This window comes from Thermobia domestica, chromosome 5 (genome assembly GCF_964235325.1).
Source record: "Thermobia domestica chromosome 5, izTheDome1.hap1.1, whole genome shotgun sequence".
In the NCBI taxonomy this organism is placed as follows: Eukaryota; Metazoa; Arthropoda; class Insecta; order Zygentoma; family Lepismatidae; genus Thermobia; species Thermobia domestica.
The window spans coordinates 112,459,594-112,477,267 of record NC_137458.1 but is presented as its reverse complement, the minus strand read 5'-3'; the positions used below and the strand labels follow the sequence as shown (position 1 = coordinate 112,477,267).

General features: G+C 35.5%; 2 protein-coding genes across 3 annotated transcripts in view; one reads left to right on the top strand and one right to left on the bottom strand.

Moving 5' to 3' along the window:
* Nucleotides 1–17,674, top strand: part of Alg7 (Alg7 dolichyl-phosphate N-acetylglucosaminephosphotransferase) — a 109,978-nt gene that overhangs the window by 17,566 nt on the left and 74,738 nt on the right. The window contains exon 4 of the mRNA XM_081758879.1: nucleotides 4,541–4,772. Coding sequence (XP_081615005.1) covers nucleotides 4,541–4,772 — 232 coding nt within the window. The remainder of the gene's footprint in view (nucleotides 1–4,540; nucleotides 4,773–17,674) is intronic.
* Nucleotides 11,650–17,674, bottom strand: part of Mgat3 (beta-1,4-mannosyl-glycoprotein 4-beta-N-acetylglucosaminyltransferase) — a 35,993-nt gene continuing 29,968 nt past the window's right edge. For both annotated transcript variants that reach the window (XM_081758877.1, XM_081758878.1), the window contains exon 3: nucleotides 11,650–16,018. In XM_081758877.1, coding sequence (XP_081615003.1) covers nucleotides 14,483–15,838 — 1,356 coding nt within the window. In that variant the 5' untranslated portion in view covers nucleotides 15,839–16,018 and the 3' untranslated portion in view covers nucleotides 11,650–14,482. The remainder of the gene's footprint in view (nucleotides 16,019–17,674) is intronic.

Genomic DNA, 17,674 nt, shown 5'->3' with positions numbered 1-17,674 from the left:
GGCCACGTGTATGTCGGGATGTGCAAACGTTTGAGGAATTATGGGCAGTTACACGCGGAATGTAACCATGCCACGAGATGACAGATGTCCAAATGGTCGTAACGCATCTTGTACCGACGTTCAGATCCGGCCTGCCTCCTTGGACTGAACGGTTGCCTGGTATGATGAACATTAAGCATATGTGGGATATGGTTAGTCGGCGCTTTATTCGTCACTTGTTGATATATTGCGGACTCGCATACAAGCTGCATGGCAGGTGATTCCTCAAGAACATAATTAACACCCGTTTAATTCAATAACACGGCGTGTAGAGACTCTCATTACATATGGTATTGAATTTTCAGAGTTAGAGGTTTTGTTCACTTTTAAAGGTTTAGTAATTTCGGTATAGCCGTGTGACTAATCTGTGTTATAAATTTCATTACACTCACACGTACATATGCTTTGGTGTTGCAGTTTTCAGACGCAAAGATGCACAAACAGCTAGCTATTTTTTTTTCTGTGGTTGAATTTTTGATTTAAGAAGTATAAATAATACCTTAATAGTAAATTGAATAAAAGTAAAATAAGTGAAGGTTCTGTCCCAAAACTTGGTTATATACCAATCTCATACGTATGCCATATTTTGGTATATTTTTATTTTCTTCCACATTGCCATCCGAATGATGTTCTCCCGGCGGGAGCTCATGTGGTTCGGATTCCACGTTAATTAGTAGGTCCACGTCTCATATAGCCTCGCTGCTGAACGGGACGTAAAACTCAAAATCAATCAATCAAACCGAATGATGTTCTCTCATAATTACTTGTAACTCCGTCACTACCATTAACCTACAAGGCAGGTTGGCAAAAACCATGTTTTTTATTGAAAAAAAAGTTTTTTGTTTAAACCAGTTTTTTTTTTGGTTTAAATAATTAGCTCTATGTATTTATATCACATATGGACAGAAATAAGTTTGTTTCGCCTTGGTGTTATTATGAAACAATCGGTTGAGTTGAGTTGATTTTAACGTCCCGTTCAGCAGCAAGGCTATATGAGACGTGGACCTACTGATTAACGTGGAATCCGAACCACATGAGCTCCCGCCGGGAATCGAACCCGGGCCTCCCACGCCAAAGGCGCGTACGCTAACCGCTTAGCCACGGAGGTATGAAACAATCGGGTTATGCTGGAAGGGGTTACATAAGCTTAAAGCGGAATCCAAACCGTTTCTCGGCCTACATCCGAGAGAAATAATCCTCCATTTGAACTCAAAACCGGGACTAATTGGCCACAAACGCGATACGTCTGCCGACTTACTCACGAAGGACTCCTGATAAAAATACGTTGTACTGATCTTTGCATACTTGTTAATATAATTGTCAAGAGTCATTTGAGGAGGAGGTAGTGCACTGTAAATGTTAAAAAATAAACAACTGCACAAGTGAAACTATTATACAGAATTACATATGGACAATTTCAAAGTACTGCAGAGTACAGAAGAACTAATTTAGTCCAAGTTAGTTCACTACAACTTTTATTAGTCCAAGTTCAAGAAATACGACGACTTAATTTGCATATGAGTAAGAAAAGTGAATAAAGATACGAATTATTTGAGTCCACTTTGGCTCTGACAATTTATACATAAATAGATACGAAAGATACTTCTGATTTCAATAAATCCTTCTTGTGGAGTTTGTATGACCCCGTCCCTCCAGAAAAAGTACGACATTTCGATGTATTTTTATCAACAGTAAACATTAAACGAAACAATATTTAGAATTTTTATTTGATTGCAATTGCATAACAATATTAACTAACTATAAAAACATCATAAAAGAAACATTCATAAACTTATAAAAAAAAAGGTGCTTTTGTAGTATAATTACTTTGAGTAATGAATGGGAAATTTAAGTCTGAATATAATACGAATAATATGCGGGAGGTGAAACGTGATAACCCACAAATGTGTGTTCATCAAGATTTTACGAACCCTTACATTTTTACAAACATTTTTCGTCTTTTGGTTTAAACTTTTTTTTTTTTTTTTTTTTAATAGCTGGTATAAGCCACTTTGGTTTAAACCAGCCACCATGCTACAAGGTAAAACCATATGCTCCAAAGCTAAAGGTTCACTTGTTCTTTGTAATTGTATATTCTTTTCGAGTTATGTATGAGTGAAACTGACTAGTTTCTAAGTATGTATATGAGGGATTTCTTTGTATTTGGATACTTCCGTCTTAATCGTATGTGAATATATTGGTTGCATGGCCATTTGAGAAAGAAAAGAAAGAAAACTGCTGACTGATTCTCCTTTAAAATAATAAAAATAGAAATAAAGAAATAAAACTGTTTGTCAGTGACAGTCATTTTTACTTCACCTGTTTAGTTACGTTTAATTAAAAGAAAGTCGTTATTTATACTTAGTTATATAATAAAGTCGTCGGATAAATTAAGCGATGAGCGATGTCGTATCTATCATATATGTAAGATTAACATGTGGTTACTAAGGTAAACAGTGGCTACAAAACTCGTTTATTGCTGAAGCATCTTCCGTATGATTCTGTAAAAACACATATTATGAGTGTTATATTAAGGACACACTTTAATTAGACTACAACTCAATCTATGCAACTGTCTCCATAGTAATTCGATAAACCAGATATCCACTGATACCGATCGACCTACCACACGTAACAAAAATTTCGCAAAATGTAATACAACATCTAAATCATGTTCTTGAATGGACTGTCTCTTATTTGAAGCATTTCTCACCTCATCAATCAACCCATCAACAATCTGTGGCCAGGCAAAATTTATGTTTACAGAATCTCAAGTACTTCCTTAAAGTAAAAGAAAGGAGAAAGGCATAATTCAGAAAACAGTTTATGGGTATCGATATGATCTTCCTTCATAAAGGTTTAGTTTTAATATATATATATATATATATATATATATATATATATATATATATATATGTGTGTGTGTGTGTGTGTGTGTGTGTGTATGTGTAAAAAAGAAAAAAAACTTAATTTATTGATTCAAATTATTGTGTGAAGGGTGAACTTCGAAGACTTAAAATTGTACTGCAAGTTACATGTTTAAAAAGGATGCATAGGGCTATAATGGGACGTTCACGACCGGTTAAGGTGGGATGCGAACCACTGTGATGTGTTCAATGCTCTTCCACCGAAAATCAAAGCGTGAACGACGTGCAGCGAAGGCACGCGATCTAACCCCTAGATCAGCAGGGAGGACTTTCTCTGTTTTCGTCCTGGCTTCAGGTCACAGCACTGAATTTAGGTAAACAATCTTTAATATGTTAAATAACAATTTAGACTCTGACAATACATTAGCTCTTTCAATTAAAATTATCATTCGCTTGGAAATACAGGCCAAATGGATTGACGGTGGCGTCAATTTCGTTCCGTGGAATACCTGAAATTCATTCGTAATTAATAAAAAATAGAAAAGTAGTCAGCGAAATTTACCAACAATATGCAATATCTTTTATATATATATATATAAAATTTGATTTTGTTTTTGAACTTTCCTGTTCTATTTCCACAAAAGTATTGCCCATTAAAATTACGAACGTGTTTATTTCCTTTCTATCTATGATTTTCGTTTTCTATTTTGTCTTAATTTTCATCCTCTACAATTAAGTAAATTATTAGTTGCAAGGTGTAGGAGATGAAATAGACCGAAGATCAAGATCAAGTGCTTACATAGAATTAGTTAATAGATAGGAACAATAAGTGAATCTTGTGTCAATTGATTAGTTGTAATATACGTTGCATTGATAGCCACATACAAGTTAAATGTTTTAGGAATAATGATAATAAGGATAAAAGGATCATATCATCTTTTTAAAGAAAGAAAAATGGAATAGGGTTGTGAGATTAAGGAAATAACGTAATTCTTTTATTCTTATTATAATATCTTTAAAACATATCAACTTTCATACAGCTACATATACTTGTATTGCTTAACTACAGATATTACATTTGTTATTCCTTTTATGTAAGCACTTACAGCTTGATATATTTCATACGAGTATAATACCCAAGATATTCGGAGGCGCACTTTCTTCCTGGCGGAGACGCTCATAATTTGAGTTGACTGAATACCAACTTCAAGTGTGAAAAACATGTAGTTGAAGGAATAGGTAGCACAGTCAGATCAGTACAGTCAGACAGAAACCGGTGTTCCATATCTGGTCTATAGTTCGTCCAGCTGTAACAGATCTAATTTGATTGGACACCGACTGCAACAACAAAAGCGCGTGGTTGAATCGGAAACGGACAAAGTAGTGTAGTTGTTAACGTACTAATATGGTAGTGTGGTAACTCGTTTAATTTCATTATATTCAATGATAGTTTTTGTTCATATTCAGGAAGGTAATAAATAACCAGGATGTGAACCTCAACTTGCTTTTAAGGCGAATGATAAAGCTTTTAAAATAATATTTGATTTGTATTTATGAAATTTCCTAGGAAAAGCTTTTATATATAAAGTTTTTATTTTTTGTTTTTGATCTTTAACGTTTTTTTTTCTTTGCAGGGATTTTGTACTACATTTATATGGGAATGTTAGCAGTATTCTGTACAAATGCCATTAATATCCTAGCTGGCATTAATGGATTAGAAGCAGGCCAGTCTCTTGTAATTGCATTGTCCATAGCTGTTTTTAATTCATATGAAATGTATGGAGATTTGTGGAAGACTCACCAGTTCTCATTATACTTCATGCTGCCCTACATTGCAACGACTTTAGCTTTGCTGAGGTATAATTGGTAAGTAAATTCCATTTTCTTGATACCTGCTTCCGTCACTTTTTGTTTTGTAATATCTAAATTTATACTGTTAGTGTTGCTAATGCAAAATAATTGAAAAGAAAATCTTAGAACAATAGATTTTACGAGTGACTTTTGTTTTTAATCTCTTGTTGCAATGTAGTATCTAAACGTTTATCTGCTGGATTTCCCAGCAGCTGATTAAATACAGGATTTGTCCCGAAATTAAGTAGAGTGATGTGTTTCCGCCGACATGAACAGCTGGAGTGCGGCTATTTGTGGCGGGAAAAGTGGTGGTGGATTTTCGGGAAAGCAACGCGAACCACGTCAGTTGCCTGCACCCCATTAAAATGTGCGGATTGCTCCTAGATTGAACCCCTGTTCGACTTCACATCACTTCTTTTCGGTACCACGTTCAATGGAACAACGAATTTCTTACTTTCAGTAAAGTATACATCACCTACCAATGATTACATTGGGAAGTTTTGAACATTCAACTACGTCAAAGGACATATTGAAAGGTTATGGTGCCGGGAGGGTTGGTTGTTGGCATCATTTGGATACTGTTCTGTGGTTACGAGGGAAGGAGACTGAGTCTTTGAGTTTCTGAAACAGTACATGAAGAAAATGTCTGAAATACACATTTTACTTCCTGAACGTTATATCTCACACGTACAATGGCTGAGAAACTGCAACCATGTTTCTAAGTTCGAGAGCCACATGGGTTACTCGAAACACAATGAACTTCTTTCATTCAGCCATATAGAAATTACTATGAGATCGTCTACAGATTTCATAGTTCTGCTACGCTAGGACGCTGTGAAGGTGGAACAGACATTTAAAATTTATTTAAAATTTGATATGTACTACAGATTTATTTAATTGAAAAGATCTAATATGTATACGTATTTAGCAAATACTTTATGCAATTTAAAAATAAACAGAAAATTCCTTCCCTTCAAAATGTCTTGATTATGAGTCAGTTACCTAGTGAACCAGCACGGAGAACAGTTGCAAGCTGATCTCGAAATAACTCTTTTTCTCTATCCACAGTAAATTGCTTTCTGGTGGGAATCCTAGAAAACTTTTGTAGTTTTAGTAGTCGCTATGCACATTAAGGAATTGTTGAGGGATGATTTTAATGAGATTAGCGTAGCGAATTAGATTAGCGTAACAGATGTAACATGACGAGATGGATTTATTGGATGATATCAGATTTCTTCCGAGAGAAAATTTGAATACATTGGTGGTGAAAAGTAGTACTGCAAAAATACTAGGAATCCGCATTGAGCATGATAGGAGATATGTCCTTGGAGGAAATTTCCCGTGGGCCACCGTTTGAAATCACTGTCTACAGCTATGTGCTGTTGTTACTCCGCAAGTTGGATACTGGTATAGGCTGAGTATTTCCTGTAGAACCAAAGATGGGATGGAAGAGAATGGCCAACTTAAATAGGTGCCAGTGCTGTGTACGTTACTTCACTATGATTCTCATTGATGTTTATGTTACTAGCTGACTTTTATATTACTAGAAATATTTCGACAGCTTTCCTACTGTCTTCTGCTGTAGTTTGAGAAACTAAGAAGAAATTGAACCAGAAATATAGAAAATATAAGGAAAAATAGTTCTGTACTAAGGAAAAAGAAATACTTGCTTATAAAAAAATCGTTGGCGCTATGAGGTATGTATTAGAAAAATGAGATTAATGAGTTAATTTAAAAAATGGAATTTTGAATGCCATTGTGTGAGAAGATACTGAATGTATATTTTTCTGAAATGGAAAAATTTAACCTTATTTTATTTTATTTATTTATTTTTGTTTGTTATCTTATTATTATTTTTACAATCCAGTTGCTTGTAGATAAGATCGGAGAGTTTTCTAGGAATTATGTAGTAGAGCAATGCGTGTTTCACGAATGACTTGGGATAAACAGAAGATTCCTTCCCTACAAAATTCGTGGTAAGGGTGGAAGCTTTTACGAACGACACAGTTATTTGTTCCGTAGATGTACTACAACTTTCTTGCCTACTTACTGTAAGCTGCAAGAGAATGATCCCCTCCCAAGACTTTCTAAAGAAAGTAGAATTTTATATTGTAATCAGTGGACAACTCAAATGTCTATTTTATTACGTATTATCACTTCAAATCAGAGGAGGAAGTAGGATACGTGTCTTGGGCGCCAGTCCCAGAAGGGCGCAAAATGCCATGCTGTGCCTAAAGAAAGTCAGTGTACTTGCTGTCACCACTTGCACAACTATCTGGTTCTGTAGAGTCCTTTTCCTGATTATACTCGATTCAGCTACATCTTCATGGGGAGCATTTGAACTCGGTGACTTTCATTGTCCTCCTGTCGTCTATAATAGCGTTCCGATATTACACAGAAACGTCATGAGCGACGATGACGTAGCAGTCTGTCTGGTCTTGTATTCACTGTATTGATGACAAACATTCAAAATCACCATTTTTACCTTTATTATTACTTGTCTTTTTCTCGTTTCCAGTCTTCTTACTTCTTACTATTTCTTTTACTTTTATTTAAAACGTTGCAGCTACGCTATTCGTATTAAATCGATGTGATATGTGCAACAAAGAGGAGCACTTTCTTTTCGTTCGCCATTAGAGTTCAGCAGGTTAGCTTTTTATTAACACTAAAGAAGAGCAACTTCTGTCCAGTGAAATGATTTAGAATGGATAGGAAAAAAAATGTATTGTGTCATATTTTCAGATCATCATCATTTATAAATCGTTGAGAAGTGAAGTTTTCGAAATTAAAAAATCGATTTTAAATGCAAAATCTTGAGTAGTAAGACAGTGCAACTTAGCTGTTCTAGAAAGAAAAGTGGGCTTGCAGGAAGGGACGGCAGATAAAGCTAAAAAACCCAGCAAGCTCTTTCGAAGCTTTTTAAGGAATCTGAAGCAAGTACTTCAAGAAACTCGACATGCTCGATGCGTCTCAGCCTACCACTTTGTATTACAAAGATGGATTAACTTCAAATGTGTCATAGGAGGAGGATGGGTGAATTGAATGTGATCTGATGAAGGTCTCTACAGGCGAACCAATTATTTATGGAAGTAATGATGTCGGGTATAGTGGTATCCCACGAAGCTACTGACATTGGTGTTAGAGCTATGATAGCATAAATGATTGAACAATATGACATTAAACTTTCGAAATTCGATAAAAACACATGATGACCATTGTTGTCTGACTCATTGTGAACAGAAATAATACACCTGAGTACAAAATATTTCCGAAATAGAGAGGGACTTTAGCACTTTCAAATAATCGCTCAGTTAACCAAAATTGGTTTGAAAGGAAATTAGGCGATGATCGTGGCGAGACAGTCATTCGCCTATGGATGGTCTGTTCTTTTGAAAAATTGATATTTTGCTTTTACTTTTTTCTCTTCCCTTTGCCATTAATCTATCAGGCTGTATTAGAACATGAAAAAGATTTAGTCACTGGAAAGCACCTGGAAGGATGAGCGTTCATGAAACTGCTTTCTTCAACCAATAAAAGGAAATATACACTCGTGCTCATAAATTAAGGATAATGTGAATACATGGTGAAACGCTCTGGTGGGCGGTTTTCGGTTGGAAATCACCTCGGGGTATGACCATGCGGTGCATTTGACCATTCGGTGCGGTGCATGCGGTGCGGTCGTCGCACGGTGGCGCTAGAAGCAGTCCAAATACGCAGAGGTGTGTTGGTGCATGTGAGAGTATGGTGCAGCGTGTAAGTGTGCAGATGATGTCAGACGTGCTAATGGTGACTGTGTGTTGAAAATGGCTCAAAGAACACATATTGATGATGTTATGAGGGGTAGAATAATAGGGCGACTGGAGGCTGGTCATACACAGCAGGTCGTCGCACGGGCCCTCCGTGTACCACAAAGTGTGATCTCAAGATTATGGCAACTATTCCAGCAGACAGGAAACGTGTCCAGGCGCTACAGTACGGAACGTTCACAGTGTACAACACCACAAGAAGACCGATATCTCACCATCAGTGCCCGCAGACGGCCACGGAGTACAGCAGGTAGCCTTGCTCGAGACCTTGCCACAGCCACTGGAACAGTTGTCTCCTGACACACAGTCTACAGACGACTGCACAGACATGGTTTATTCGCCCGGATACCTGCAAGGTGCATTCCACTGACCCCTGTTCACAGGAGAGCCCGTAAAGCCTGGTGTCAAGAACACAGTACATGGTCAGTGGAACAGTGGTCACAAGTTATGTTCACGGACGAGTCCAGGTATAGTCTGAACAGTGATTCTCGCCGGGTTATCATCTGGCGTGAACCAGGAATCAGATACCAACCCCATAATGTCCTTGAAAGGGACCTGTATGGAGGTAGTGGTTTGGTGGTGTGGGGTGGGATTATGATTGGTTCATGTACACCCCTGCATGTCTTTGACAGAGGAACTGTAACAGGTCAGGTGTATCGGGACGTCATTTTGCATCAGTATGTTCGCCTTTTCAGGGGTGCAGTGGGTCCCACCTTCCTCCTGATGAGGCTATACCCCAGCAGCTGCTCGACCACCTGATCCAGAGTATGTCAACCCGTTGTGCGGCCTGTGTACGTGTGCATGGTGATCATATCCCATATTGATGTCGGGGTACATGCGCAGGAAACAGTGGCGATGTGTAGCACATGTGTTTCTCAACTTATCACCAATACCGTGGATACCGTAGATATCACCAATACCGTGGCAGCGATATGTTTAGTTTGTTCGTATGTTGTGTTCACTATGTGCCTATGCTATTAGCGCCAGTTTTGTGTAGTGCCACGTTGTGTAGTACCACAATCTGCAATTATCCTTAATTTTTAAGCATGAGTGTAGTTGAAAACAGAGGAGTTGTTGATGTAGAAGTTCAAACAAACTAGATTTTAAATGATAAAGAAAAAATACGCGTATATTAAACACGCAAGACACAGGGAAATATTTCAGACTAATGAGTACTCTAACGTGGCTAACTCGTGGCTACTGAAACTGCTTTCCGTTTTTGATCCTGTTTTGAAAGAACACTGTTCAGAGCGTGGTAATCCTCCTAATGGCATCTACTGTTCGGCAGAGGTTAATAGAAAGCATCCGTAAATGTAAATACTGTGGCTTAATATTTGACTCTACTCCTGATCGGGCACATCAAAAGCAGATTGTGCCACAAGAATTAAAGTATGTACTCGATTTTGAGAAAAGAATTACCCGTTAGAGATTCATTCCTTGGCTTTATAGAAATAAAGCAGAAGGATACAGAAAACTTGGTTCGAGCGCGGTGGCTCAGTGGTAGAGCGTTCACCTCCAGTGCTTGGGGTCCCTGGTTCGATCCCAGCTCGCACCGTATGAACTTTGTGGTGGACAAACACCGTGTTCGTGGGTTTTCTCGGGGTTCTCCCGTTTCCTCCCACTTTCTTCATTCCGCCATTTCACTCATCTCTCATCATCACCGTCTCCTTTAGCCTAACCGGCATAACCGTGGGACGTAAAACAACGATTTCATTTAATTTTCATTTTTGGAAAGCTTCCATGCTTTACAGTCCTTACTAGACTCTTTTCTGATGAAATAATTTATTCTCTAATATCGTCCATCAAGGGTACATTCTTAGTAAGATAATTTCTTTTAATACGGAGACAAAAATATTTTTGATTGACCAGCATAAAGTAGCGTTTGCGGAGTAGCTAGGATTAAATACCAACAATAGTACAATGCTTTGTTTAAAAAATAAAAAAGCTTAAAAAATAGATTAAAAGAAATAAAAAATATCTACTCAATAAATCATATGAAGTTTATTCCATGAAAATCATGTACATATTACATCTCAATAGAAGAAACAATAGAAAATATATTAAATACATTGCACCAACATCGTAATAGAAGAAAATTGTATAACTTTTTTTTTTTTTTTTGCACATTGTTCATTATTACCTTGTGCATTATTGTTACATTGTTCATCCGGTAAGAAACCAACTTGAGATTTACCTTTAAAATAGATGTAAATATATTTAATTAAAAATTTATGCTAGCATTTCATTCTTAACGGATGTATTTACAGTAGTTTGCTAAAAAGCAAAGACTAGAAATAAAAATATGGCTTTTAACGTAAAACTATTTGTTATATCAAACATAGTGACTAGCAGAGGGGGAAAAACTGTAATTCTTTTTCAAGTTAGTGTCTGTAGCAGTGTTGGTAGATGACTCGTATGATATGACATTAAGTTTCAGTATCATAGCAAGATATGTATTTATCTGTTCAATAGGCACGTTCAGCTAAAATACATTCAGGAAAAAAAATGTACAACAGGCTCGGTTTATGGAAGCGTTTTGTGTTGCGAAGGTATTTAAGTAAAAAGCATAATAACAGTTTTTGATAGTAGACATTGTTTAATACTAGCAATCATATTTGTGATGAGTATTTAGTATCAAAACTGATGAAATATATAAATTTTTGCGTAAGGACATCATTTGCCTATACATATAATATGTAAAAATTTATGTAATCCGCCAGTTTTGATATACCTAAAAATAACTGCATTTCTGTAGTTCTGAAAGTCAGTACTTTGATATGCTGCTGCATTTGATGTACTTATTTTGAGATAGAAAATGTGTATATAAGCATTGGTTTTGGGACAAAATAATATAAATTAAACAACTAATTAATTCACGTGATGTAACTCAACAGTATTAAATTGATTGACCAGTAAAGAGCATTGAAAAGTGGTTACTGACGATAGAAAGTTCTGTGTCCGTGTAATTTCTAATTTAAAGAATAGAATTCAGTCTTGACCTGTAGATTAAAAAAATCACCATAAGTACTTCTTTCCGCCATTAGAAACAAAAGTCTGTTCTCTGCATTGCATTAAAAAAAAAAAAAAAAAAAAAAACATCTTGCCTAAATTTCGTTGGGGAACCACATAAGCCTACCATAGTCCTATTTTTCTCGTACATTTTATTTATGTACGTTATTCAAACAAGCTAAGTAAGAAAATGAAGAACGAAAAATTCAGAGAAATTACATGACATACAACTTGCGATTTGAAGAATTAAGCAATACTGGGAAACCTTGTTAAAAGTGTGATTTCGTGACAAATTCTAAAAATCACGTGACTACTTCGTTTAAAGATAAGTTTCACAGCAAAAGTAACAGTAAGGGAGAGGCAAAAGTTTCAGTGTACCAAGTACAATAGAAGGCGTATGGTTTCATAAAGTGAAGTAGAGTGAAGTCTGAAAACTCGAGGAGAGGGGGCAATTATCCACCCTCTCCTTGAGACCTCAAATGGCACCCTAAAATGTTCTGAACAGAGCATAATATAAATATTAAGAGAATTAATCAATCTTTCCTGTTATCAAGCGACAACCTAGAATACATCCTGCCCCCTTGTAAATATGAGAAAATTGTATAACTACCGATTATGAAACAAATTTTGGTCTCTGGTCTTTCTCCCATGGAGTTGAAATATAGGTGCTCTTGGTAGTGGGTAAAACGAATGTCAAATGCTCATGTATAAATAATACTCTTCACGTAAACATGTGATTAGCGTGAGACGGGTTCTTTCGAATTGTGAGCAACTTTCTCTTTAAAAATACGTACTTTTACTATCATCAGAAATAACAACGAAGTTACACTAGCAGCTTAGACGGTTCTATCAATATATACAAAATTTAAATTATCTACATAAAGTACATGAGTGTAGAAAGATTGATTTAATTTTACTGAAGATAGTCTTGTTTATCCCTGTTAGTTTGACAAGGCAATCAACGCTTAGAGTATAACTGAGAACAATATATTTTGGACTGACCTTGTATATTTATATGAAAGGTTAAGTATGTGTGAGCGTAACAGACACAGAGTGAAAAAGAGAATGATTGGACCGGAACTCGAACCCGGGATCTTCGACATGCCCTGCCGATGCATTAACCACTACGCTACCCAGTCTGCTTCTCAGACCAGCCACACACTGCTGAAGTCTGTGCTATCCATTCAGACCACATGGTCAAGGCTTTAAGGTAGGAGTGGAGAGCATCGACTTCAGAAGTGAGAGAGTGTGTGGCTAGTCTGGAGAGCAGACTGGTAGCGTAGTGGTTAACGCATCGGCACGGTATGCGGAAGATTCCGGGTTCGAGTTTGATCCAGTCATTCCCTTTTTCACTCTTTGTGTGTTATTGAATCGCACCTACAGAGGATCTGGTGTGTAAAAAAATTTGATTGTTTCCTTTTTTCATTAATATATGTGTCAGGGTATTCAGATTTTATTTCTAATTAAAAGTTTATTTTCTTCTGGTGGAAGCCGCGTAGTGTGCTAAGGAATAAAAGTTCTCCGTAAGAACCATAATGTATGACAGGCAATCGAACTTAAAGCACACGGTGTTGTATGTTACATGTACGTTATTCATACTTGTTCTGGCGTGTCAAACCTGGTGTATGTAATATTGGCTTTATGTTAAGCTGAAAACAGCCCAATAGATAGGAATCAAGGCTTTAAACGGTGGAAAATGTGCGTTATAGAGTAGATCTTCAAGTCTAGACTCTCACAGTTTGGCGAATGTGTATTACCCATGATTTGTTACTGAGTTTTGAGGATTGAATGATCTTCCCAACATGAAACATCTATAATTGGGCTTTATGTGCTGTTTCATGATAAGTTAATTATTCTTCTTTCCGTTTTTGAATTTCTATCTGTGTTGTGAAATGGATGTCACAATGCTTCTCATCTTTGTAAGAGTTATTACATAGTATGTAGGAGGATTCTGCAGTCAAGCAATACCGAGCTTTAGGATGTTGAGATTTCGATTGTCAACTCCTTATTGTATAATAATTTAGCATTGACATTAATATAATTTATGTCTTATTACATATAGATGACTGTACAATGGGGTATAATAATTGGTATCTGTACCAGAGTAGTATGGTAACTAATATTTAACAAATTTATAATATCGGAAGACCGTTAGAAATGCTTCCACCTAAATGTATTTTTGTTTGTTTGTTTGTTTTAATATTGTATTGATATGAAGTTACTTGAATATTATTGAACCAAATTAGTGTCGTCGACAGTTAGGGTTAAAGTATGTGTGTTTTAAAATCGTAAATTTTAAGATTCGAGTAAATACTTACACACGAATTGAGATTGGAAAATATGTAAGAAATACATATTATTCAACTTCCATTAAGTGGCTTGAGTTCTGACTATTTTGTGTTAGAATTCGTTGTGTTTGTGTGAACTATCTACCAAACGTATTATTTAGTTGGCGATGGTATTGTCTTGTTAGTACTTGTCTCTTTACAACGTTAGATTGGTATATTTTGTTGTATCGTATGTTCATAGTATCCTGATTTTGCTCCTGTAAAATGGACGACAAACTACTTTTTATCTCAAGGCTGATATTTTAAATACTTCCAAGTTTCTATATATGTTTCTACATATATGTGTATATATACCGTAAATTTGGAATGGCTTAAAAATAACTTAGTGTTATTCATTCAATTTTAGGGACGTAATAGTAAGAATATGCTACAAATGAACTTTATTTCACAAAATTACCAATACTCTTTTCTTTTATCGTATGTGAGAAGTCATTATAATTTTAGATAGTTTTTTAAAATAAAATTTGGTATAATATGTGTGATTACAAACAAAATATCTTTATCACAGATTGCTTTATATCACAGTTAGGAAGCTCCAAATCATATTTACCTAATGACCAATTTATAAGGAATCTGTGTTGTATGAATTTACAATAAGGTGGTAGTAGTTCCATGAATTGTTAATTAGATACTGTGGTGCAAAATAAGGATCATGTGATTGACTTTTGTGAATAAAATTAGTTTTCTTGTCAAACCATACTCCAGTACTAACTAGCTGTTCAATATCAATTATATCAATATCATTCTGATCTATTTTCCAGTCGGAAGGTATAAAGGGCTGCAGTAATTGTAGTTTTTTGACTATGCCATGGGGATCTAGACACCAACTACAGTACCATCCACCATAATGGTTCAAGTCCCCTACCACAAGATAATTCGCTGAATCGCTGTATTTGTTTGAATTTGCGTAACCCGGTATGTCATTTCGGAGCTCAGCAGCATCGTTGTGATAATGAGTATTTAAAAACTGGACCGTGCTAGCACCTAATATAACTGTTGTTTTGTCAGGATGTTGCCAGTAGAAACCAAATACTGACCAGCGGAGTCTGAACGCTATTGGCTGAGGCCACCCATCATAAAATTTGAAAAACATTAGCGCTTTTGCATTTGGAATTTCATCAGCGTCAAGAATTACGAAAAGATCATCGTAATTTAAATTAACAATTAGTTCTTTGCTTTGTTGCCAGAGAAATGTTCGCATGTAGTCTCTAAATTTCTTGTCACTACTATTTTGATATTGATCTAGAAATAAGTACAAAATTTTGTGTTCCATGCTTTTAAGATACCCTTTTCTTAATTTCTCATAGAAATACAATGGCTTTTGTTTTCCATTTTCTGTATAGTTTGATTCACAAACCACAAATAAATCAACCGCAGCAGACAGTTCATATATTATTGCTTCAGTTAGATCGGTTTCCATAAAAATCGGGAATCCGTGGATTATTTTACGTGGCACATCTCTTTTTGAAGGTAAAATCTTTTGACGAGATGTAACGAAAGCGCGCCATATTACTTCTGGTTGACCGCAATCTATTCCATGCCAGTCTTTCTTGCATTGACATTTTTTAGTATGTGTATAGTAAAATTTTTTCATGAAATAAACATCTGTTCCTTCTACATAACAAACTGTCCCATTAATTGAAATGAAATGATCCGATTTCGCCTCCTGATTAATGGTGATACGTTGTAAATCTTTGGTCCCTCCAGTTTTTAGATTTTGATACAATTTGTCGTTAAATTTATCGTGGGGTATAACAAAAGTAACAGGTGCGAATTTGGTCGGGTTAGAAGGCTTTGGTGCAGTAGTAGGTTCATAGAAAGAAGGCGTCGTTATTAATAAGTAGAATATCACAAAACCCAGTTGCACTAACAGTAATAACCATAATATAAATAACTTGAAGTCTGTTTTATTTGTCATGAGATGAGCAGATGTTCTCAAATTACGTATATTAGTTGTTTGGTGACGTTTAGCTTGCTATGAATGTGTGCGCTGTAGCAAATTCAAATATAGGCTCACATTTGTGCTGATTCTTGATAAAGGAACGTATGTAGTAATGGTTGTAGATGTAAGTTTCCACTTTTCTCCAGTAGTAGCCATCTGTGAAGAAAAGAAAGAAAAAAATTATATAAGGGATATAAAGATAGGTGAAAATCAGTTATTACTTCCCATACTACACAGTATACACATGTATTAGTTATCTTGATTTTGTAATCAAACTTTTATTCGACCTGTGGGATGGTAGATCAAGCTGATTAAAAGGTTGTTATTTTAATAAAAGTATTTAAAGTGAGTGAAGAAAACTAAGAACATAGCAATCTTTTGGATTTATAACGTTGAATACTTACGAATTACTAGATTATTGATTAGGTATTGCTTTTTGGGGGAAAATTGTCCTTATACTTTACTCCTTTACTTTAATAATATCTCGAAAATACTGTTTGAGTGCACTTCATAAGTAGAGTATCGTTTATATTACTATTGCTTATTCTAGTTTTGGGAAGAAATGGGAATGAAGTTAACGAATTTCCTCATCTGAATGTGATAACTTTTTTTTTTTTTTTTTTTACACATTCATTTAAATAGTACAGAGTGCTCGGTCGGAGCTTCCAAAGCCCAAGTAGCTATTAAGCGAAGTGTGGTGTTAGTTTCATTCCCGGTATATATTCAGCGTAGTATATCAAACTCACTGTAAGTAGGAGATTCTATCCTTATAGCCTTTCTGCTGAATAGGATTAACATAAAACCTATCAATTTTGAGATGAGAGAGTGGATACAAACTATAATTGTAACCTTAGATGGCTTACTTTCTTTTTAAGATTTAAGGAAGGATGATTTAATTGTTAAGTATATTACGACTCTCATGAACATTCGTTAATATTCAAGGTAAGCTAGAAAATGGCTGCTTTGGAGCATCTTTGCTTTGTAATTTGTACCACATTTTGTGTTAATATATGTTTCTCTGTTCATTAATTTATGAACATAAGAATATTTATTTATAACAACCTTTACAAATGGCAGGTGTTGTTCTTTGTTGAGGTTTAGCAACCCTTTTCAGCACCAAGTTTATATGAGGTGTAGACTTACAATTTAAGGTGGAATCGGAACCTCCATGATGAATTCAGATTTGAATGCTTTCCCACCGGGAATCGAACCCAGGACCCGTCCATCAGATGCGCTATCCACGCTATCCACTAGACCAACGGAGAGAGCTACAAATGACAATTGTAAGAAACTTTACAAATGGGCATTGAATTATGATAAAATTTCCTGTAAGCATATGGCAGGTCAACTTTAAAATAATGAGGAAAAAAAAAAGAAGAAGTTATTGAAAAATTAGTTATACTGAAGATTTCTATGCGCTAACTTGACATTGAATAAAACACGTAAAATCTAAAAGATATAATGTGAAGAAAGAAGCAACTTAAATGTTCAGTGGAAGTGTTTTCTTGTAAATCTTTTTGATGACAGCTGTTGGCTCTAGTAGTCAAATCTAGAGTTCCTTGATTTTGAGTTAAATATTGTGCTTCCTATTTTAAGATTATTTCCCAAAATAGGATAGTGATACACTTAATTGCTCGGTATGTAAATTCTAGTTATAGTGTGATTAACTAGTAGGTGATTGATTAAAACTCACCCACCGAATTAACTAATCATTTAGAAATACAGGAGTGAATCAAAATCTTGTAAATTGTATAAAGTACGTGTGATACTGGAAATAACTTGAAATACTGGAATTTAATGTTGATACTGCAA